The 25,255-nt window shown below is 37.6% G+C and overlaps 1 protein-coding gene across 2 annotated transcripts in view; it reads left to right on the forward strand.

Moving 5' to 3' along the window:
* The window catches only part of ZDHHC2 (zDHHC palmitoyltransferase 2), a 36,322-nt gene extending 12,888 nt beyond the window's left edge, over positions 1-23,434 (forward strand). For both annotated transcript variants that reach the window (XM_087737673.1, XM_087737674.1), the window contains 11 exons: positions 504-598; positions 3,797-3,917; positions 4,854-4,923; positions 6,463-6,495; positions 11,342-11,462; positions 12,200-12,332; positions 14,750-14,876; positions 15,038-15,130; positions 16,246-16,355; positions 16,807-16,884; positions 19,876-23,434. In XM_087737673.1, the coding sequence (XP_087593799.1) occupies positions 504-598; positions 3,797-3,917; positions 4,854-4,923; positions 6,463-6,495; positions 11,342-11,462; positions 12,200-12,332; positions 14,750-14,876; positions 15,038-15,130; positions 16,246-16,355; positions 16,807-16,847 (944 nt within the window). In that variant the 3' untranslated portion in view covers positions 16,848-16,884; positions 19,876-23,434. The remainder of the gene's footprint in view (positions 1-503; positions 599-3,796; positions 3,918-4,853; positions 4,924-6,462; positions 6,496-11,341; positions 11,463-12,199; positions 12,333-14,749; positions 14,877-15,037; positions 15,131-16,245; positions 16,356-16,806; positions 16,885-19,875) is intronic.
* The last annotated feature ends 1,821 nt before the right edge of the window (positions 23,435-25,255 follow it).

Consider the following 25,255-nt stretch of genomic DNA (forward strand, 5'->3'; position numbering starts at 1 on the left):
CAAAACAAATTAACTGGTTATGGTTCCTGCTCAGGTACCATATGCATATCCACTCAGAGAGTCCCCCACTAGTCATTGTTTAGGTGGCTGTACTTCCTTTTGGGGGCTTTTAGGGTTTTGGGGGGTTTGTTTGGGTTTTTTTGCATGGCTAGCAGTCTCCCTACATGGTTTATAAAGCTAGAAAGCAGAGAGGCATCAGTTTAATAGGATTTAACAAATGCATAAAGGGAGAGTGCTTGCTAAATAATTACAGGACTCTAATAGACTATTAACCGTTCCCCTCAAACTTTTGTAATATATGTAGCCTGTATCATGACTTTCCCCACACAGTCTGTATCTGTCTCGTGTAAAGTTTCAGTGCAGTATTTTTGTTGCAAAGCTTTTGCAGAGCCTATGTATTTACATCTGTTAGAGTAACTATCTGTGATATGTACAGCATCCGTTTGTAAGTACTATAATATCACTGGTCTGTTTGTATTAATTCTGTTCCTCTTCGATTTTAGTTGTGTGCCTGGTTGCTTACCACATATTTTTCATGCTGTTCGTCTGGTCATATTGGAAAACAATCTTTACGCTACCAATGAATCCTTCAAAAGAAGTAAGATAAACTTAACTTTTGTTTCTGAAATAGCCTAGTCAAATGCCTGATTTTGTAGTATTTGAATAACTTAGACTCTGATCTTACGTAGTTTCACACTGTGTAGAAAAATACAGATGGTAGTTACAGCTTCTTAATAGGACTAAGTCAGATTGCAAACAGCGTAATAACCAAGACAAAAAAAGTACACCTTCTCTAAGTTTTAAAGGTTTTTTTAATAGATTTTTTAAAATTAGATAATATTTATGATATAAAGAAGAAAAAAACCTCTCCACTTGAAAACGATGAGTTATTTGAGCTAGCAGCTTAAATCTTTGCATGGGAATATAATACTTTTTATGTGGGCAAAAAATTTATTTCCCTGTGTTTAAGACTTTTATTGCCTGTCAGCATCTGTCTGTTATCCTCTGAATTAAAGCTTCTTCCCCATCTGTTTTGGTATGAAGGAACTTGGGGGTTGTGGCGTGAGCACACAACAGGTAAGCTGATGCTGGGAAGCCATGGCTGGCTAAGCAGGAAGGGAGGATGGAAGAGCTGCATGGAAAAGAGGTCTGAGTAAATATATACCCCAGGTCTAAGTCCAGCTAGTACAGAAGTGTTAAAGAAGAAGGATCCAGTTGTCTTGGAGAATATTAAGATACAAAACCATGTTCAACACGATGTAGCCTCAAGATAATTGCTTTTAGTACAGTATTGGGGTTTTTTATTATTTTAATTTCACATTCTTTCTAACATTTTTTAAGAAAAAAAAAATAAAACTGCCAATAGCCTTGATGAAAATCCTCCCCATGCAGGTTGGTACAACCAGCGCAACTTTTTGGCCTCTTCCATCCTATCTGTACAGAAACCCCCCAGTCCGCAGTAGATGCTATGTCACACAACCTGTGAGGTCAAGAGGAGTCATGCTATGGCTGCTCTGGAGTTTGAAATATCCACAAAGCCAATAGTTATTTCGACATGGGCTCGTAACTCTAGCTCCTATAACTACCATGCCAACACAAAATAAATAGCTTGTGATTTCTACTGTCTGTTGAGCGGAGGTTCTTTTCTGAATAGTTTTTATTCACTAGTAAGATATGTAATTGTGGAAACAAGTAGATAATTCAAAGTAATTGGCGTCTTCCTTGAATTTCACACTGCAGTCTTTACAGCTTGGGGTGGAGAGGAGCAAAATAAATTTAAGAACCTATTTAATTTGGTAATTACATAGTGAAATATATGCATGTATATGGTGACTGTAGCGATAATTAGAAGGGTTTTCAAATCACTGGGCTGATGCCAGTAAAAGACTTCCAAAACATTTTGACAAATCCTTAGTAATTATAATGGGATTCCAAAGCCATCATACAATGCTACAGGAGAACTTCAAATGGGATATTAAAATTATTGAAGTTGGGTAATAGAAAGCAATGTGTAGTGTTTGCGTTCTTTGAATTTACACAATGTTGCTGGGAGTAAATGACATCTTTGTTGTTCCATGTCTGTTTCCTAACCTACTAGAGCAGTATTTTTAAAATTTAATTAGTGTATTTTGTAATGTTAAGTTACTGCTTGGCTTCCAGTTTCTAGGATGAAGTCTGTAAATGTAAAAGGGTGCATTTTCAACTTAACTGAACTGACTTATCAACTATAGCAAATCCTCGTTTGAAGACTGAAAAACAGATAAAAGCTTTTGCGTTTTGTTTTCATGAATACTGCGGTTGGCGCACACCACACAGCCTGTATGTTTCTTTTTAAGCTTATTTCAAGTTTTTATACATATGAAAAGCCCTGAAGTTCCAGCTGCAGTTTCTCTTTAAGAGACTTTGAAGGACTTCACTTTAGCATGTGCCATTCTGTACCTGTGTGTACCAGCTATATACAACCATTGCATGTAGGTGGGAGAGAAGATGGTTTCCTAGGCAGGAAGGTTTTGTAGACTTAGGACTACTATGAGAACCAATACAAAATGATGGAGCAGTAGCTCTGTGTACCTCGAACAGGAAGCATTTTAAAAAAAAAAGTATTCTGAACCAAGTTTCTGCAATGAGAAATCCTGTGTATCCCAATATCAATCAATTCAGGTGTTGGCAAGAGTGTATTCTTGCTAGGGAAAAAATGAAAGGTGGCCTGAGAAACTCATTCAAAACAGTGAACCTCTGGCTTCTGCTGGAAGATTGTGAGCTTTGTCAGGAAGGCAGACTGATGCCCTCTCTACAGAGGTGAGAATAGGCTCCTAACTGTATATTTCTGTCTGCTTTCCGAGTTTTACATGCATCACTTTCAGTAAGGAAAAAAGTGAATATTACTGTAATGACAAGCCTTTCAGTAGACATAAATGCTATGCAGAGGGCTCCTGTTTCTAGTACAGGTTAGAGACAGCCACTTTTCCTGCCAAATATGGACTTCTTTTCAGAGGTGATTTTGTATCCTGTTTCTCTGATAGAGATACCAAGGACTTCGGCGTCTGCCCATTTCTAGAAGCAACAGTCAGCTTTGTCACTGTAGCTGCTTTGCAGAGGACTTTAGAGCATAAGAAATTTGGACCACATGTATACCATGCATCTCTTCCAGTAATTTTTAGCCTCTCAGCTCTTACTAGAGTAATGTTTGTTATTGTCATTTTGGGCAGTGACAGAAGTTGTCCTTTTATGCAGGAAGATCTGAAGACATGGTTATTCTGTCATACAGGACATCCATCTCTTCCTTCTCTCAGCCAGTCTCTGAAGTAAAAACACATCCTAACACCGGCATGAAGAGAACAGCTACTCTCCAGTGGCAAAGAACAAAAGGGAAAATGCCAGACACCAGAAGAGAAATAAAGCTATCTTTTCTGCTACTACTAGTAGCATATTTTCTTTCAGTTAAAGACGGACATCCCTAGCTTATATTCACTAGCTAATATTTAGTATTACAGAAGTAAATTAACTGATCTTTCAAGGGAATGGTAAGCTTTGATCCTCCTCTTGAAGGTCATTTGTTACTTCTGGGAGCATTCAGCATTGCATCAATACCAAATCAGAAATAATTTTAATTTTGTCTTCAGTTGCCATAAACTAAATTAGTGGTCTTAGGAACACTGGGTTATTTGCTGTAATACCTTGTACGTGCTGCTAATCCATCTTTATATAATGAATATTTATTTATGTTTATGTCTCTACAGATACTTATTTAACTTGAAATTTGCTAATGTATCTTTGATTTTAAAAATTATTCCAGTTTCATCTATCTTATTCGGACAAGGAATCCCTAGAGAGGGAGCCTAGAGGTGAATCCCAGCAAGAAGTCTTAAGACGGGCAGCCAAGGATCTTCCTATCTATACACGGACGATGTCTGGAGGTAAATAGGTGTTCAGGAGACCACTGAAGGCAGGTGTCTTGATGTACTACCTAAATTAATTAAAAAAAAAAATCAAGGGTTTGGATTGTAGGGAAGAACTCGTACTTCATAAAATAAAAAAGTGACCCAAGAACTTAACTTTAATGTAGCTTTATGCAGCTACATTTATTCAGTGGAAGGATTGTTGGAAAGCAAATTGCTGCATACAATTTGGGATTTTAAAGTGGATTGACAATGCCCTGCTAAATGTTTGCAAACTGACATTAACAAGTAGCTTGTAATACTAGCAAATTGCAGAAGAGGCTGTAGCAGTCTTTAAGTGCATAGATTTCTTCTTTCATACGTTAAAAAAAAATTTAAAAATAAATTTATCACTATTTGCATGTCATGTATATCTAGATAGGTCACAGTAAGAAACTCTTGCTCTTTTACTTGCTGGTTGTTCAGTTGCAAGAACAAAAGTTCTTCCAAACTAAGAGTTAATCTTAACCTACTGATACTGTAAGTTTGTGAATGCTGGCTAGCTAAGCAAATCCAAGAGATAATCTCATATAGTAAATAAAAGCTGTTAGAATAATAGTTTAAAATAGCTATATTGTTGAACAGTCTTTAAAGGTTTTCCAGTCTAGTGAGGGTTTTGTGTATTTTGTTGGTTCATTGGTCGTTTTGCAGAGCTGAGGGGTTTGGAAGAAAAAACCCTGATTAGCATGATTAGCAGAGATTGCAAAAACTGAGCTTTTTCAGTTCACTCTGCTGGATTCAGCATTGCAAGTACTTAAAGAATGCTTCAGTATTTGCAACTGCTTCTGATCATGCTGAAATGCTTTCCTGGGGGTTCTGCTGGGCTGAGCTGCTAGTATTTACTTCTGCGCAGACTTCAGGAATCAAAATGTGTAACTGTACATTGAGATCTAATCCTGGAACTTTTTTCTTTAGCAATCAGATACTGTGACAGATGCCATCTTGTAAAACCAGATCGTTGCCATCACTGTTCTGTATGCGACAAGTAAGAAAATATTTTAAATAAGTGGTTTTCTGAATAAATGCATTTTTTTTTCTTGACACAGAAGCTTTTATTTTTTATGTGTAGATTTTTCAGGGTTAATGTTTTGGCAGAGAATTTATTTATTTATTTCTAAGGAAGTCTGTAACTTCCTCTAATTCATTTGATGGCTTTCTTGATGCCAACATGGATTACCTGATCTTACACATTCTTTACATAATGGTTAAAAAATATGAATATTAATAAAGAACTGTCCTTAAGAATGTAACCAAAAATAGCTGATAAACAAAAATTTGCTTCTTTTGTTAGAATCTGAATAAAGATCACTGCCCATCTCAATCTAATCATGATGTCACTTACATCTTATGAGAGGTAATAAACTTAATATCCTGTTTTTCATTGGATAACTTACAGGTTATTTTTATTTAAAGAAGGAAACAACCAAGCATCCCCCATTTCTAACTGAAGCTGTAAAATAAAGTTTTTGTTTGTCTAACACAAAAGGAAGTTCACCTCCATATTCCCCAGAAGTCTAATTGCTTTCTCATTTAATCTTTCTTTTGGCTGTTCTTCTCTCTGACCTTTCTCCAGTTAGCTTTCTCTACTCTTGCCCCCCAGTGATTTAAATTTCTAACTTTTAGAGAAGGGGCTTCCTCAAAGGTTGATTTATTCTTAGCTTTAAGGCTGTTCTAAATACTCTTCAGCTGATCATACATCAAACCTTCTAACATGACTGTGAGGCAGAGAAGACTTTCCATTTTGTCCAGCAAAACAGCAGAGGCACTGAAAGAGTAACCGAGTTGAGGCAGAAAGAGGATCTTGGTTGTTTTGTATGGGATGGTGGTTGCAAAGTAAGATAGGAACATTCTCGTGTCTGACCAGGGTAGAGAAAAAGGGCGACCTGTGTTATCCTATGAAATGTGAGTGAAATTTGCAGAATGCCATTAGTTAATATATTTTGCAGAATACCTTAATTTTGTCCTTACCTTGTCAAAATTCACTTGCTTCAGTTATATCTGATTTTCTTGTGCATGTTTTATTATGGAGAGTGATCAGTTGTAAAAATGTTTGGGATTTGTCATACAAGGTAAGTTCTTAAAAACCTCCTGTGCATCTGCATATATTCCTATAAAAGCAAATCATGTGCTTTGAAATATATTTAATTGCATCACTAAGTATATAATAATAATATTAGCCCAGTTTCTAGGTCTCTGTCAGAGAATAAACAATAGTTGAAAAACCTATTCAGAATGAGAATCCTAATTCTAAAGCTGAACTTTATAGATTGCATTTTCTTAAATCACTAAGCTCTTGACAGAACAAGCGTTTTGAGTTTGGGTTACCTACAGTTTTCTTGTAGGTAAACTGTATTATGTGAATTTAAATAGACATCTTTGTTAAATAGATTAGGTAACCAATAGTACATATGGATAATTCTTAATCTGTATGTGAATAATTTAAATCTGACATGTAACTGGGCTTCTCACTTTTGTTTTTCTTTTGCCTTTTGCGATGCTTGCAATTCTGATGGGTGTTTTTAAGATGCATTTTGAAAATGGATCATCATTGCCCTTGGTGAGTGTACTATTGGCTTTCTTTTCTTTCTGATTTGGTAAAATACACTCTTGAGGAGCCTGTTATGAAGGTGATGCTTCACTATTCCTAGAGTTAGATGCTTATGTGAAGTTACTGGTCTTGCAGGACCATTGCAGTTATTTACTGTATGTCCTCTTTTCCTGGTTGTGAGATGTGGAAAGAAGTTCATATATAATTTTTCTTAGACCTTTGAGTTGGGTAACTCCATGTTTTTAGAGTTAGGATGAGGTAGACTTCTGGTCAATAAGAAAAAAATCTTTTTAAGAATTGCATCTTTTCTTCATGGACTTTGAGTTTGACTGTTACTGTGGCTTAGTTGCCTTGAATGATGAAATACTACCCTAGGTTAAAAACCAAAGGGAAGGGCTGTGCCTTGTTCCCCTTACTGAAGCTCCCAGGACAGCTTGAGTGGGCTTGCTGGAAACAGCAAGTTAGCTCTTTCAGTTTTATAAGTTCTTTGTTTTCTTTCATTTTTTCTCCCTTCTCCCTCCCACCCTCCCTCCTTTTGCTGCTGTGGCAGCCTTCACAGTGGTTTTGTTTTCCTGTCTTTTCTCAGCAGTCCTTGGAACCAGTGGGTGGGCAGGATGTGTAATTAATTTTATGTCAGTTTGGCAGGTGTCTCATGGAAATAAAAATAATTGTTTAGTAAGGTCCAAGTTAAGAGGATTGAGCGTTAGATGGCAGTTCTTCACCACATGAAACAGATCAGAAAAGAAGAATCTCCTGTGTTGGACAAATTGAATGGTAGATGGTTCTAGGCAGCTGGTTTGACCTTCTTAAATCAAATTCCTGGGCAGAGGAGACTCTGTCCTGGGGGAGGAATGGGTGCTGGGCTTCTCCTGTTTGTCTTAGTCCTGACTACAGCCTCTGACATAAGGAGCATGATTTACAAATCTCCCCTTATTTTGCAGCTGCATGGTAGATACAATTGAAAGAAATATTTAACAATATAGGGTAGAGTTACTTCCTACATATTTTTTTGCTGTAGCGATATCAGCATGTGAAACTTGATGATGCTTAGTGTTAGTAGTGTGTTTCTTAAAAAAAAAAAAAATCAAGCAGATAAAACCATTGAATGCAGAACAAATTTCTTATAAGAAAAAAGGCTGTTTCCTTTTTTCAGCTTTCTTATAGCTGTCTTGTAGAAAGCTATAAGAAAAATAGCTGTGAGGCTATTCCTGACAAAATACGAGTGAAAAGTCTCAATATTGCTATTATGATTCAGTAGTACACACGCTTCTCATAAGCATTATGGTCTGTTTGGGATTTTTTGCGTTGTCCTGCCTTAGGATAGTACATGAAAACGTCCTTCATGTAAACAATTTCAGAATAAAAATCCGTTGCATCAAATAACAAACCAGAAACTGAGCACGTAAGTGTTGTGTAAAGGGGAAGTGAAGTGATGTTTCACTAGGGCATAGACTTCTAGAAAAATAAACTCCCATTTTCTTCTCAGTAGCATTTGCTTATTTTACCTGTTTGCAGACTCTTTGTATCCAAACACCACAAACATACCCAGTTTGAGAGAGTATTTACATTGGTCATTGTTTTCAATCTACTAAGCAATGGATGCAAGAAGAAAAAACAGAAATGGAGAAGGTACTTGAAAGATGTGTAATGCTTCTCGATGGACAGTTGTTCCTTTTGTACTCCCAAGTAACAGAAATGCACTAGAGAAAGAGTTATTGTCTTGTTTTATTTTTCCTAAGTTGAGTGTATGTCCACAGTTCCTTGCTCACCCTGAAAAAATTAACTCTGTGGAAGTGACAAGAGAGGTTTGAAATACCGCACAGATGCTGATTGAACTTTATGGTTTCCTTTAAAGCCCCATGTTCAAAGGGTCTTTGGGAAATATCACATGGCTATTTTACCAGCAAAAGTAAGGGTGCAAATCAGTGGGTTTTAGCACCCTGAAAGCATCATTAGGTCCTGCTTTGCTTTTTGTGTTGGGATTTTTTGGTGGGAGCAAGTTTGGTGGGAAAGAGGTGGGAAAGAACCTGTGTGATGCATAGGGGGAGCAGGGAAACAGTAATGGGAATTACTATTTTAATATTCTGCTAGGAGAAGGATTTCTGGAGAAAGGACAGGTGAAAATAACCTAGGGAAGGTAAGATGAAGCATTTGGAAGGCAGAGGCGGTAAGATGGTAGTCATGTCCTAGCCCCAGGTCAGCTGTTCTCTGCTTTTTGGGAGGCTTTATTTTGGGTGTCACTCCTGCACTAATGGAAGTGCTGTGATAAATGGAAATATTTAATGCTAATTGCCTTCTAACTACTTGAAAAGGTTTAAGTGGTGCAGAAATAAAAGCATTAGTGATTTCTATGCTAGTGCTCCTGCTACACATACTATAGATGGAGCTGCAGGCAGGAATGCGATGGCTTGAGGCACCAAAAATATAATTTGTATGTAACAACTCTAATATTAACAAGGTTCATTAGCAACACCTTAGGAACCATTTGAAATATCTCTCCTTTGTCTTTTGAGTCATCTGAAAAGAATGTAGCATATCCTTAATTCTGTGATGCTTTTTGTTAACTGAGCTGCATCACCTTCAGTGCCTTGTAAGTTTTTTTTTTTTTTTTTTGCCTGATGTTTTCAGTAAACTAACTCTTGAGATAGAAAGGATATCTCTTCTTTCTGTACTTCAAAATTAATTGTTTCAGATGTTAGCTGTAATCCAAATTTTAATCTGGAACGTTCTTTTGTATGAATGTGTCACTGCAGTAGCACACCATTATTTACTAAGTTGTCTGTACATTTATCAGTTTTACTCTTCCTCAAAATGTTAGACTTTACATCTAACCACCATTCTTGGGTCTTACGATTTGATACTACATGTTCAAATAGCATAATTACAAAACCTTGCTTTTGTACTTTCTCTTTAATCTTTTGATGAACTGTTCTCTTCCAATAAGAACTCTTCAGTCTGGGGCTTGGTCAAAACTGCAGGGAGCGGGATAATTTTATGAATTTTTTTTTAATGTGCGTACCGTATGCAGTAGTGCAAAAGAACAACAAGAAAGAAATCTGTCTTTGATTCAAGAAATTTCATCTCTGGTGAATAACACTTCACTTGGTATTTCTTTTCTCACTAAACGGTGTCATAAAGTAAAAACTGTCATAAAGAAAATACCATGAAAGTAGGGTTATCATAGAAACCTTGCATCGGAATTGCTTGCAGTTTATGATGGAATTGCTGACTTTGACATATTTAATGAAGAAGACACTTCACTGTGAAGAATTGTAAATTTACTTTCCAGTAAGAATCATGATGAGATTAGAAACATCTCTTCTGTTTTGTTTTTTTTTTTTAATTAGAACAATCTCTTGTGAGTCCTTCTTAATTGTAGGTAATACAGATGCTTAGCTATTGCTGCATGTTTAAATGGCAATGGTAAATTTAATGTTTAGCCAAGGAGGCATGTTTTGTAAAAACAAAAACAATAACAAAACAACCCCATATCTACCCTGAGGATGCATAACAGTAGTGTACAGTGAAAATTTATTTGGTGTTTTAAGATTTTACCCTATTCTGATTACTGTGTGTCCTGCCATTAGCATTGCTGTCACCCTAAAGAAGAGAATAGTTGCAGTAACTTGTCCTGTACTTCTAGAAGAAGCTAAAGTTGAGACTTGCCACGCCTTCTTATGTTTTGAGAATTATTTTTCAACATACAAGTGCTTTCATGGATGTAGTCTTCTCTTAATTAGCTGATCTTTCTGAGAGCAATATCAATTAGTTAAAGAAGGTATATGGATTTTTTTTTTTTAAACTGATATGGAGACTTCTGTCAAAGTTAGCAGTGCAATGATAACTTTGGTTAGTTTCTTAATGCAACCAAATAAAAGAAAAAGCAAGCTGCTTACCAATAAACTGTCCATGGGCAGCACTCTACAATATTTTTCATTTTGGTGGATGCAACATCATTACATGTTTAATAGAGCTCTAAAATTCATAATACTTAATGTATTGCCTCTAATGGGAAGCTGCTATGGTACTAAATGTACCTTCATCATGTCTCTCTGATGATAGTGTATGCTAGTTGCTCATTATCATGTATAAATTCTTTAAAAATGGGAAACAGGTGAACTTGAAGCCCATAAGTAAAAATGTTAAAATGAGATTTATTTTAGCATTTGGATGTGTATTTAAATGTTCCTAATCTTTTTTATTTGCTGTCATGTTGTCACTGATATGGAACATGTTCTGTTTACTCAACAGTAGTATTTTCCTCATTATTTTATATAAATGTAAATATTTTTAGGGATCTCCTGTGAATACTCTTAAGTTTGAGAATCTTACTAATAAAGTTAACACTAATATGTAGTATGATTAATGAAGGAGGATGTGGATTAAATGAGGCTGCTTTTATTCTCATAAAATTAAATCGAGATTCAAAATCTTGGCTTGTAACTGTCCCGGTTGTTACGTGCAGTATGCCTAATGATAAAACATGGATACTTAAACCGACCTACAAACTAAAAAAGTAACTGTAACTGCAGTCACATTTACATCAGATGTGCTGGGAACAAAGTTCATACCATAGGTCAAAACTGAATTTCAGTAAACTGTTGAAAGTGGTATTACCTGGTAAAGTTCTTCCGGTTTGTTGTTGGTGGTGGTTTGATTAGAATTTCTAACACTAATTTGGGAGCTGAGGCTAAATACATTTTGGTAGCTTGAGGCATCACAGATAGGAAGCAGAACTTGGATTACATACTGATATTAACTTTTTTACAGTAAATTAGTTTAATTTGACATTGGATGAAAGCAAAGAATATAACTTTCTTTACATTCCATTTTTATTTTTACTTTTTTTTATCAGGGTGAACAACTGTGTAGGATTCTCCAATTACAAATTTTTTCTTCTCTTCTTGGCTTACTCTCTACTGTATTGCCTTTTCATTGCTGCAACGGATTTACAGTATTTTATCAAGTTTTGGACAGTAAGTACTCTAATATACATACTGTCTTTAAGCATATGAAGTTACCACTGTGCGAGAAGTCTAAGATTTGAGGCTTTACATTGTAATCTAGTATCTCCTAATACAAGGTACAAAAGTTTATCTAATAATCATAGCCCTCTATTTTTTTTCTGTTTATCATAGTTTATGAAGTTTCACTTATTCCTACATTATTTTGAAGCTGCATAGAAGTACGCAATTACTAATTATTTAGAAAATAGTTTACAAGTGTATTTATATTATGTATAGGTTTTGTTAACTTCTTTTAATGCTATGCTATGAAAAGGCTTCAGGGACATTTTCTAGTATTTTAATTATGATTATCTGGGTTCACAACTGAGGATATTACCTTCTTAGATTTGCAGTATTTATGCTATAATATAACTATTCTGAAAAGGCTAATTAAACAAGACAATTTTTGTAAAGATAAATTATTCTTCTCTAAATGACGCTTCAAAGTTCAGATCCAAATTGCAAGTTCTTGTCGTCAGTATTTATACTTTTTCAAGAAAAGGCCTGCTTCTTTAACTTAGATGCTGTCAACAACCTAATTGCGCGGCTGTCCGTACGTAAAAAGTGTATAATTAATTTATTCAGACTCTTGTTGCATGGTGCGCTTGTGTCTGCAGTGAATTTGATTTGGCTGAATAGAGGATTATTAATAATCAAATTAAACAGCTATTTCCCCAATTCTAACAGCATTTTTTTTTTCTTTTTAGAATGGCCTTCCTGATACTCAAGCGAAGTTCCACATCATGTTTTTATTCTTTGCTGCCGCTATGTTTTCTGTCAGTCTGTCTTCTCTCTTTGGGTATCATTGTTGGCTTGTCAGCAAGAATAAGTCTACATTAGGTAAGTGGATTTAATGCTTCTGTGTTTGACAGCAAGAAATAAATAACAGATGTATACTAATATGTATGGGGGTAGTGGAAGAAGTGGGCAATCCTATACAGGGTCCTTGGATCCTGGTTGGAAGTGCCTGCGTCTGGCAGTGTCCAGTACTGACTCCCCAGTTCTGCTGCTCCCCAGAAATGCTGACTCTTTTCCTACTGCCCCAAGGGGCCAAGCTATTAATGAACTTATCCTCTTCCTCCCACTTCCTCCCATCCACAGCTCGTTAACAGAAACTGAATAAATTAAAAAAAATAGAATTGGGATCATGTTGTAATAAATATTAGATGCACTCATGCATGCTCGCACAAGTGCTTCTTGTTTGGCGTTCCCAGCCCCCAGGTCAGAGTCCTCTGATGTGGTGTCTCAGTCAGGGCAGCAGCTCCAGTGCTTTGTTGCCGCTCATGCCCCCTGCAGAACCAAAGTTCCTCTGTTCATTTTGGCTACAATTTTGTTTAAAAGCTCTGAAAGGCATAGTTACTAACTCCAAAACTTTGCCTGTACTGGAGGCAAGGAGAGAAAAGAAAAAATCTGGAAGGCAGGCTGGTTGTTGCCCTAGTGGTGTTAGTTTTGATCAACATGAATGAGCACAAAGAGCCAATGCCAGAGAATGATCTGATACAGAAGAACAGACTTTAAGGCACTGCTTCTATATTTAGTAGTAAATGAACACGGAGATCTGAAGGGCGGTGGCGCAGTTGTGAGTCCTGTCTGCCACATAATCACAGATGCATAGAAAGGACTCTGTGTTACGAGTTAATTTTAAAAACCTCAAAGAAGACGGCCCATTCCTCTACTATGGGAGTGTATATATAACTGCATCGAATTTCAGTGTTAAATGAGGAGATAGATATAGATATAGATATAGATATAGATATAGATATAGATATAGATATATAAAAGGATGTGCAGAAGATTTGAGTTCCTGTTCTGTACTATATCCTGGACTGTAATAATACCAATTTGCAAGATATTCATTGAAGTTTCTAAATCTCTAAATGCTTTTCTGTTGATACAAGCTGAATTAGAGTAAGCCAATGAATTGATCTGTTTTTTCCAGTTCTCTTCAGATCTACTAATATGTAGGTGATTAATGGAAACCTTTGAATATATGTCATTGGAAGAAAGCTTGTTTACTTCAAGATTTCTCTAGGGCTTGTGGGTTTCTTCAGTATTCTGAAAAATGATCTACTTAGAAATTAGTATCAGAAAAAAATTGGTCAATCTAGTTATTTCATCGGAAATCATTAAGCATTCTGTTTATAAACTGTTCTTACCATTCTAGTCCAAAAAAAAACATTGTTCAAAGATAACCATAATGCGGTACACTTCTAATTCAATATTTCATGTTTGTAAAACAAATTGAATTCCATGCAGGTAATGTTTTCTGTACACTTAAGCTACTCAAAAAGATCAGTTTGTCTCTTCTTCCCATTTTACTTTGGGAAATTGCTCGATATATGAAACCCTGAATATGCAATAGTTTGGTAATGAAGCCATGACAGCTTTACGTGTGATTATGCTTCAGTCATCCTGGGAGGTGTTTTCCTAGCCTAACATGGGCATCTAAAAGGGTATCTCTCTTTTTCCCTTCCCTCTTCTTTAAAACACATTGTAACTAGTGCATATTACATGTTAAAGGTAATTTCCAGCTGTTCCTAGCTAAGGATTTACTGCAGAAGGACAATCTGTGCATGGTTCCAGCATGGTTTGTGTGAGCTGTACTGTTAGGACATCAGGACGCAGTTTCCCTGCTATATATACCCAATTAAGGAAATCAAATGGCTATCAGTCACTTGGTGGAAAATGAATGAGTTTTCTGCTTCAGGCACTTTGCGACACTTGAAGCTATACAAAGCTCTCTTCTCCAGAAATTTAGGTTGGACATCCATGAGGAATAATCTGGGTCTATGAGTAAAGTACTTTCTTTATGCAGCTGTAAAAACACACAGTATTTTCATACCCCAGGGTGTGAAAAGCTAGTCTTACTACTAAAGTGGGTTAAGCTTTTTCTTCTTTCCAGTACTCTGTAGTAAACCCTTTGTTTAGGTTTTTCTTTCTTAAACACTTTCCGTGGTATAGTCACATGCTGAATCTTCATCTAACGCAAAAAGTGCGTTCCTCGCTCTTCCTTGCCTTGATTAGGGAGGAGGGTGGGGAGCCTTCCACCCTTCCTCAGCCATAGGACTTCCTCTGCACGCACGGTGGCTCTGTAGCGCTGACTTTGGCTTTCATGAGCGGACTAGCTTTCTCAGCCATTTGGGCAGTACAGCTTTTCCTCGTGGATGATGGTATCATCAGTGCAATTGCCTAAATACCAGTGTGAAACTTAAACGTGCCATCTTGCAAAGAAATCTAATTATTTTTTTTCTTTTAAGAGGTATTCAGAGCTCCCATATTTCGTCATAGAACAGACAAGAATGGCTTTAGCTTGGGCTTCAGCAAAAACCTAAGGCAGGTGTTCGGTGATGAGAAGAAATACTGGTTGCTGCCTGTGTTTTCAAGGTATGCTCAGTTTTTAATGCTTCATTTGTTGAAACTGTTGAATTAATCAGGATCCACAGGGATTGGGGGGGTGGTTAGTGTTTTGAAATGAGAAAAAACAGTTCTTCAAAGTTTTGGGTTTTTTTTTTTTGTATGTATGACACTAATTCTGAATTTTTCAGTCTAGGGGATGGTTGCTCCTTCCCAACTTGCCTCGTTAATCAGGATCCTGAGCAAGCTTCCACACCCGGTGGTCTTAATTCAACATCCAAAAAGTAATCAGCTTTTTGTTACTCATTTCAAAGAGTTGATGTTCTATTTTTTCCTGTGCACATATAAATAGAACCATGTATAAGATACTTAAAAGTGGTAAGCAAATGAGGAGTATCCTATTAATAAATACAAGTCAGATTTTTAAACAGCTAAGTTGTAATTCAGCCAGTCCTCACACTTTTAATTAAATTTATGGAAATGTTTGTCTCAGTTCAGTGGCATCCCAGGACCTGAATTTTCCACACCTGCCTAAACAGTATCTGTAACATTCTGTTCTGCGTACATATGAGAGAGTTAGTCGGTCTGCCTGCGATACAGATGCATTACCGTGCAAGGCTTTTGGGGGAGGCCTGCTTCTTCGTATCTGGTGAAAAGATGCTTCGCATAAGGGAATCCCAGATCTCAGCACTTGTGCTGAAGCACAAGAAGCTGTATATTAAATGCACGTGTTTTATTTCTGCAGATAACAGGAGACATTTTCTTAATCCTTATCCTTTATGGCCATGACGTCTTTAAAGTGTGAAAAGTATGTAGATGTTCTTTAAACTAAATAAATATAACGGCTTAGTATTTCATATTGTAATTCTTTAGCAACATTTATGTAATAAAGTGTGAGATAAGTATAGTAGACTTCAATATGTGACTAAGAAATGATAATGGAATTGTATTGACAATCTTTTATTCATAAAGGAAATACATTACCTTTCAGCTAGCTGTTTATTGATGTTTTAAATCTTACCCCAGTGGTCCATAGCTTACATCAGGCAAGAGATTTTGGAGATGTTCTCTCCACTAGTTATCATGTCAGGTTAGTTGTAGTGGGAGCAAATATGAATAGAGTGCATTTGGCACTGAAGTACATGTATTAATATATAATATCTGTCAAAGAAAAAATCAGAATGTTTCCCTGTTCTGTGCTAGGGAGTTGCTTTTTTAGATTGCTCTCGCATCTGTGACAACTACAGCGTAATGTATGTAATGATAAAAGTGTAGTGATTCATCAGAAAAGAAGCGAGGTAAGGTAGGGAAAACAGTGCATACGACAAACTGTAATGTGTGGTAAGATAACGAAAAATTACTGCAGTTTACTACAGTGTTCTTTTTATTGGCATTACAGTGAGAACCACCTGTTTCCTGCAAAGCCGTTGCGCGATTCCCAGAGCCACCTTCTTACAGATACACCGTCTTGGTCAGAAACTAGTGGAAAGGCTGAAAAGGGCAAAGTTGGTAAGGAATTGATTTATGCTGCAATGATTCCTTTTGTAATAAACTAGTTTTGGAGGATATAGTGTAAAAATTACCGAGGTCACTTGGGTTTTGTATTCATGAACCAAAATTCATTAAGCTTATTTTAAATGCATGTCTGTAGGAAGTTCCATGTATTGAGCTGCTGTGCCCTTCCCAATTAAACCTGACCAAGAGATACTGAGAACACTAACACTAGTAGGTGCTGATTATATTTTAGGCTGAGCCTGATAATTCTTTTGGGAACAAATTGCTTATATCAGAGTATGACACCTTGTTGCAACTAGTGAAAAACCATCTAATGCACACAGGGCAGGAATAGACTTGGTAATAGTGGAGTGACATTAAGATGATTGACAGTTAAAGGCTGTATTATTTGCTGAAAGAGAAATGAGACCTTTTCCTGTGGAAATATAATTTTTTGTCTTTAAAGGTATGAGCAATCCTGCATTAACCATGGAAAATGAAACCTAGTTTCCCTCAAAAGAAACATCTGAATATATAAGGAAAGGTATGTAAGATTCTGTGTACTTAACATGCTATTCCATGATTCCTTACCACTTGAAGAATGCACAAAAGAAAATTACTAAAGCAATTCCTATCATCTGTTTTCTTTTCTTTAACTTTTTTTACCATGAGGTAATTGCAGATGAATTCGTAGTTTTAAACTAAACCTCTGGTTTCTCGATGAGTCATGTTTGCAAAATATTGTTTAACCTTTATACCCCTTGCTTTTAGGTAGTATTCCAAAATATTGTTATTATTGCCTTTCTCTAGAAAGATAATGAAATTGTGACTATTCAAGCTGTCCAGCAGATCTTTGTAAAGCTAAGTTTGAAAATGAAGTTAGTTCTTAACACTGACCACAAAGATCATAGCTTGGTCTACTAAAGCAGGTAAAGGTCTATCAGATAATGAAAGAACAATAGATTTATTTTAATATGTAAAACTATTAGCAGCTTGTTCTTCTATGCCAGGTACTGAGCATACTGATCAATAATTTTAAAAGTGCTGCCTACTGAAAACAAAAGGTGTCCATATGACTTCCTGAACGTTTAGTCACCTATTGTCAAAAACAGCTGAGTTGTTTTTTTTATTATTATTATTATTTCTTGCATTGATATCTTCCAACATAGACTTCTCAGAATGCAGGTTTGAGAAGCAGCTAGTAAATTCTGTTACATACATAAGAGGAGGAGACCTTAATAATTGGGTTGGAGGGAACGAACACAATCAATCATATTCACTTTAGTATTTGAAGACTTCCAACCCCACCAAAGCTTATGGAAATCAACTATTTCATATTTAAAGCCGGATAAAAAATTTGACTCCAACCCTAAGAACGTCAGCATACCAAATAATTGACGATTTTCCAGCAACATTGGAGGAGTCGTTCCAGCAAGGTCATTTCCATCTCTGCTAGTGGAAGCACCCTTTCAGTCATTCTGAAAAAGTGCCTCAAGTGGATGTCCTTCATTTGTGTGTGACATGAGTCCTGGACATGCTGTCACAGCTGTCAGGCTGCTCTCAGTCACTCCTGGAGGAACTGGAAGGCATGGAAAGCCATCAGAGAACTGCAGTGATTGTTACTAGACCCATCAGGCATGGTATTGCACTGTCCAGGCAGATTATAAAAATGGTAGGTGTGCAGGTACAACAGGTGGCCTGTAGCTTGTACCAAAAAGGTCCCAGAAGTTCAGTTGGATCCGTCAGAGAAACTAGAAAATTCTTGACCGTTACATTCTGGTTTTGTGTTAAGTGGTGAATGGAGACACAAATGGTTCCACATATAGGTACATCTGCAAACTTGATGATGGTGTGAAGTGTTAAAGTGTTGAAAATGTGGGTGTCAAATGAACAGAGTTAGAGACGAGCAAATGAAACTCAGCCTGTGTCTGCAATTTTGACTGCTCTGTGTAGGTTGTTGGGTTTTTTTTTTAATAGAATCTGAAAATCTCATTTCTAACCCTTCATTCAAAATGTAAAATGACATGCTTCTGCCCTGTTTAATCCATCAGTTGTTTCAACAAAACAACAGCTTTTGGAAAAGAATCAATTATTCAACTTCAGTTACTTTAATGTCTTACATGTCATCACTACTCAAGAGTAAAGCATTGGAGACAGGCTTTAAAGAAACAGATTTTTTAGATTATGTTACAGAAATATCACTAATTGCAACTGGTTTTGTCAGGTTGGAGTTCTACTTGCAAAGGTCCTCATGCTTTATTTACTTAAGCAATAACTTTTAAACTTTAATCTTTTTGGAACGGTGTGTACATTTTGTTGGAACTTTGTTATTCAGATTATTCTGAATGTCAGACATGGTCTGTGATTGTTCTCAAGATGCTGAAAGTGGGTTTTTTTTCAAGCTGTTTAGCTTGATAAACATCTCATGCTCTCTTTTGGTTGTGTTTTTGTGTTTGTTTTTTGGGGGTTTTTTGATTGGTTTTTTTTTAGTCCAGTCTGATGAAAGTAACAAGTAGATTTGTGTTTGCAGTCTGATTACCCCATCTCCTGGGTTTTGGGGGGTTGGTTTGTGTGTTTGGCGGGGGGGGGGGTATTTCTTCTTTTGGGGATCATTTGTTTTGAAGTGTGGCCTTTTAAAGAGAGGCAACCTTCAGAGGAGGTTATGTTCCAAAGAATAAGTGTAAAGCCTTGTAAAGGGGCTCCTGGAAGTCAGTTTTGCCTCAGACCAATACATGAACATCTCAAAAGGGCTAAGGACTGATAATTTCTCTGGCATGACCGTAAGTGCCAGTTTCATTGTACCCTTAGCTCTGTCTGAGATATTTCTATGTGGCACTTGATTTTCTGGAGATGTAACAAAAAAGCTAGGCTACTGTGTGTAGATATAGATAGACAGATATATATAACTGACATACAGTTGCTGCAATAAGAGCCCCTATATGGAAATGTTTTATATTATTTTTTTAACTACTTTTTGCATTTAATTTCATTCCTTTATTGTCAGTATTTGAGTTATATTTGTTCCTAGGGAGGGAATAGAATACTTTATTAAAGATGCTGAAGTCACAACAACAAAACTGATTTCATCTTTGACATGAAAAATACAGCCGACAGCCCCTGCCAGTGTGTTAGTAATTTGAATTTCTGTCCCAACTAAGGTTATGTTCAGTATCCTGTAATCCTTTATAGTTAATCAGAGGACTAATTACTGAGAGTGCCAGATGTGGTTTACACTAGTGTAACAGAAAATTGTTTTTTAATGATATTGGTACCTGGAAGTACTTTAAAAATAGCTCACTTCATTGGATGAACTGGTGGCCTGCTTGCTATGTAGTTAGTTTTTAATCACTGTCATCCTGAAGTGGATTAATAACATAATGTGTGAACAGTCTTACTGTGTTCCTCTTCACGGTGGGATTTTCATTCAGCTGTTGTTCACTTTCCACTTTGAGTTGATGAGACCTGTTGCAATAACGTAATTTCTAAGTATTCTTCAATTCTAATGATGTATTTTGTGATTTATGGTCTGTTCCAGTTCAAGAAAAAGCTGTTGTTGGATGGAAGATGCATTCTTCCAAAAATCAGCCCTGTTGGCCAGCTGCTCCTGTCTGCTCCTGTGTGGATGTGCTCAGAAAACAAACTGACAGATGATTAGCTGTCTCCATGTCACTGCTTGAAACATGAAACTAAACATACTACTTCTGAACCAGATAAAGAATGTTTCAACTTAAATTACCAGTTTTGAACGGTGAAGGATGATTCTGAGTATTAGGAAATGGGGGGGGGGGGGGGGGGGAAGGAGTCTGAGTTTACAATTGTAAAAATTCAATGGCTGGTTTTACTTCGATATTCAGCACAAGAAAAATGTGACGTCCTCGCATATCAGTCCATGTTCTTGCCTTGATTTTGAAAATTCACCCGTTAATTCAAATTGCTGTAAGTAGTTGACTTTAAAATCAAATTTTTGCACTACTGGCTTTATGAATTGGGAGAACAGCCAGTGCTGAGTACAAGTAATGTAAGTGGCTTGGTAGACTATAGCTTGATAAGCAATTTTTGAAGATAAGGAAACCCAAGTGAAGTGTCTGACTATTTTTGGAACATTTTTGGAAAACATTATGGTAAAGGCTCTGTTTTCCCTCAGATGTGTACTACCAGTAGTTTAAAAAGTTGTGGCGGGGGGAAAAAAACTCCTTTATTAATTGAATGCTGCAGTGGGTCACTGGTAAGTGGAGTGATAAAAAGCCTGCATTCAGATGGATAATACATAAATGAAGCTGGCCAGCTGGGGATTTTGATGGGAGCTGCACAGGACTCTGCTATGAAATGGGGATTTTGTCCCGTTTGGAGCCGTAATCCCCTTTGGGAAATGAATGTTAGCACTTTGATCCAAAAAGCTTTTCACCAACCTGTGTTCCAGAGGGCCACTGTCTTTCAAAATCCTAGTTTCTTATTAATCACAGTTGTCTCAGATTTCTTTTTCACTTTAAGACACTGCCTTTCTTACTGCATAACTTAACGAGTATCATGTACAATCAAGGAGACTTACTGTTATAACTTGTGATATTTGCATTTGCAGGACAACGGACGTTTGATTGCAATACCAAAAAGCCAAGCTGCTGCACGTAGGAACCCCCCCTTCAATTAATTTAGGAGCTAGCAGCTTGCTTAGGATCAGAGTTTACCGGCCAGATAACAAAAGATGCATTATCAACTTTCAAAGTCAAGGAAGTTTCAGCAACACAAATCTAATTGTCTTGTGCCTTTTGTATACACTACATTTATGGTATCAGTGTTTACATTTAAATACAAATTGTTATTCTGAAAACAACTTTAGGAGGAACTTAGTTATGCTTTCTAGGTGGCTAGATAAAAAGACTAGTCCAAAAAAAAAAAAAAGTCAAAGCCTCTCAGACTAAGTTCAGTTCAGTTGAAGCAGAAAAGTACTTCTGTTATCAAACCTGAGTCACTTAGCAGGTTGGTTCACAGTGTAAAGATGCCAGTTGTTTGTTTAGGAAACAGGCAGCAGGACTAAGCGACCAATTTCTGAAAGCAAAAATCTTATCATTAACTCTTTTACAGGCAGGTAACTTTAAAATTTGTCTTTCCTGGGTTTACAACTTAAGTGATAGCTGTTGGAGCACAAATGAGGCTTTTTTTCTAGTGAGGGAAAATGTATTTATTTTACTTTTTTTTTCTCTCTCAAAATTTTACCAGCCTGAAAACATCTGTTTCTTGCCAGAAGTGCCAGAGTATGGAGCCCTTGATGTAGAACACCTTTTTTAAACTAGCATGAAGGTAGCATACAGTTTACACGATGCCTGCAGACATCTAGCAACCAAAAGTTTTTTGCAGCTATTTATTCAGTGTTATTCTGTCAGCTTACCTCATATTACTGTTTGTTTAAAGGCTAACTTGTCAAGGGATGGGGGGAGAGGGAAAATATATTTTTTAACACTTGAGGTTCTCTATCTGTATAGTCTTGTTTTTTACGGAGTTAGTCACAGGGTGGTTCGTCATGGAGCATGCATTTGAAAATACTGAGGTAAAAAGTTGAAATTCAGCTTCAGTGTAACTTGCTCCATATTTTTACGTAAAGATGAAGTACAACTTTCTTCCCCAGCAAAACTCATAATGGAACTGGATCTCTCTGATACAGCTGTCAGCCTCCTGACTATGTTCAGGGCTTTGCAAGCTCTCCGTAAGGCTGGGGATCAACATAGAGAAAGGACAGGGATAAGGGATCAAGAAATGCCTCGTTTCTCCATGTCTCAAAAGTCACGCTTGGAAAACACATTAGCCCTAAATAATCTGCAGCTTTGTAGCCAGAGGCTGTCCCTCTAGCAGAAAACTGATGGAGGTGTGGGAAAGATATGCTGATGAAGGGAGGAGAGGGGGAAAGAGAAACGACAGTAGCTCAGAGGTAAATGTTCAGCAGGTCTGAGCCAGAGGGCGCGCGCCACACCTGCTCTCGGGACGGGTGCGAGCTGCGCCTCTGTGAAGAGCACCGTCAGCGGGCTTTTGGGCGGTTCTCGCCGTGAAGAGTATGAACAAAAGGGAGCTAGTCATGCTCCAAAGTATAATTTCTGATATGACTATATTCTTGGCTTTAAGCTCTCTAATACTTTATATAGTGACGTGAAAATGGTCTTTTTGACATATTGAGCATTGATGCTGTTTCAATGCACACGGGAGAATTTGTGAAGAGGTCAGGGGAGCAAGGATGCACTGTTGTTTGTCCGCTTACACTGATTCTCCTGTTCTTTATATTCTTGCTAGGCACTTTACTACAGCCTTTTGTGTAATTTCTGTATTTTTTTTAAAGACTGCTTTTTACCTACTGTACAGTTACTAATCTACTTTTTTGCTAAAAAGAAAATAATAGCCCTGATATTTGTTCAGTAGTATGACTGCATTTCAGGCTTCAGTGGAAGTTGGATGAGTTCTACAGACTCCTCAGATGGGCCTGAGTCCCTAATGGCAACAGAGTTAAATGTATTTTGTATATATGTAAACAGTCATATGAATCATAGCCCCCACATGCGCAAGAAGCTTCCTTAATTTGTAGGTTAGAACAAATCCAAGACACGTCTGCACCAGAAGTGATCCACACATATTCCACGGCAGTCGATGTACTGGTGATGGAGTGCTCCAAGTCTTCACAGAGAACTATTTTTGTTAAGAAAATGGAGCACCTCACTGTTGGTGAGCTCCTCCCACTCAGCAGCTGGGCACAGCTGCTGCTATGCACTTTAATTCTTTAACTTGAGAGAAAAACCACTGTCCAGTTTAAGTTGCAGATTGAAAGCTCTTTAGTATCAACTGTGGACAGGTAATGAATGAAACACTGGTAATTATTTTTAACTGTTTGTGTACTTAAAATCAGGGTCTTCAAGCAAGACTTCAGAAAGATTGCAGGAAACAAGTTTGGTTTAGTGCATGGTTTGCTGTAGCTGTTGTTCATCGTCATTTGGACCGAGTTCGCTGGTGTGCTTGAGTGCGGGGAGGAATACATTTCTACAGAAATTTAGTGTATAACTTTGCCACTTGTTAATGTATTGCTCACATAAATAAATGCTTCATGTTCAGCAAGCCAGGTATGTAGTAGTCATTGAGACACTACCTTCAGTTTTACTGACGGCATACCTGAAGAGCAGAACAGCCATCATCTCTGCTATGGCTTCATTAACAGCATAGTTGCTGTCAGTGTCCTCCTTCACAAGGGATCTTTGCCTTTCTCAGGTAGGTTTTGCCTCCCCAGTTTAATTGTTAGATCCAGAGCAGCTCACAAACCACCTGCACTGAAACAGGTTCAGAGGGTTCCTTTTTGGTCTTTCATAGGTGAAACACTCCCTGTCTTCATACCGGCAGAGCAGACACAGCTGCACTCCTTTGGGCACTGTCAAAGGTCAAAAAGGTGGAATTTTGTCCTAAAAAAGAGGGTTCTTAAACCCTCCTGTATAGAGCCACAGAGGTGCAAGGGTCACTGGGGCTCTCACCCACAGCAGCTTTGCTTCACGAGGGCTCTCCAGTCCCTCCCATGCCAGATTCTTCTGACCTGCCTGACTCTGCTCTGCACTTTGCTAAGTCTCCCCTAGGAAAGCGTTGGATCCACCGCTGGTGCAGAGGAGTGAGACTCTACTCAGGGGCCCCTACAGCTGCAGCAACAGTTACGTAAAGACGAAAGCAGCTCTCAACTGTCCCAGTTCAGACATAGCCTGCAGTCTATGCTCCAAGCTTTTCCTATTTTTCATTTAAAAACCCTTCCATAAATATTTGTATTGAACCACATACAAACATTCAAAACAAGCAGATTAAAAGAAGGACATGCCGTGTCGGTCTCCGCTTCACTTGCAGCTACCATTTGTTCATCAGTGACCTGGTAAGAGGACAGGAAAAGCAGCAGCAGCCTTCTGGGGTGATTTTGAGCAAGTGCCATCTGATGTAACCTATGGAAAGCCTTGCCTACTTTCCCTTTGCAGTTTTTCCATCGTTCCCTTTATAAATTTTTGATCATTCTTCTCTCTCCCCTCCCACTGAAGTCCCAATTTGAAATGTACTATCAAGGTCTACATCCTCTTTATCCCTCCCCGGGTTTATTCTAGATAGACAATTCCTTCATTTCTCCCAAGTTTTCCTAACGGTGCCCATCACTGAAATACAGTAACTCAGTCATCCTGAAATCTGTGTAGTTTCCCTTATTTGGGGCAGTGCTTACATGCCTCAGCCTAGATCGCTGTAATCTTCTCAAGCAGATGGGCCCACCAGTTTGATCACAGCAGTTGGAAGAGCCTGCTGTGAGCCATGGCCCCTTCCCCACCTCCTGCATGCGCAGAGTTTAACTGATTGGCATAACTGGAACAGACCCAGCACTTCCTGACAGGCACCATTTTATGAAGTAATTTTCCTTTTTTAAATCTGAAAACAGAATAATTTTTAGTTCACGTAAGAAGGAGCCCTGGTTATAAAGGCAAAATACACAACAACATATATACAAACATATACAAACAGCCTGAACAACAGGAACCTATTTCCAGTTATTTTCTGTATCATATCAGAGATTAACCTGGCCAGTAGTTCAAACAGATACAGCAGAAAAAAATCAGTAGCTTAGTGACACTAGAAGCACACTAGCAATTAACCTTCATATAAAACACCACTGTAGATCTTCCAGATACGCTCCAGAGCACGCAGAGGGACAAGAATGCAGGAAAACGGGGAGCCTGCAAAGCTCAGCTATTGCATGATAAAAGGTAAATAAAAGATACTGCCAACTGCAACCACGGCTCTGATTTGCTACCCTATAAAAGATAAAGCATGTTCTCTGTACACAGCTCCAAAAGTTCAGCTTTTGCCAATTTCTGCCTGCTGCAGAGAGAAGGGGAGGCTTCCCCTCCCGCCATCTCTCCCTCACG

This window comes from Nipponia nippon, unplaced genomic scaffold (genome assembly GCF_047370975.1).
Source record: "Nipponia nippon isolate SJK-2023a ecotype South Korea unplaced genomic scaffold, ASM4737097v1 scaffold_6, whole genome shotgun sequence".
In the NCBI taxonomy this organism is placed as follows: domain Eukaryota; kingdom Metazoa; phylum Chordata; class Aves; order Pelecaniformes; family Threskiornithidae; genus Nipponia; species Nipponia nippon.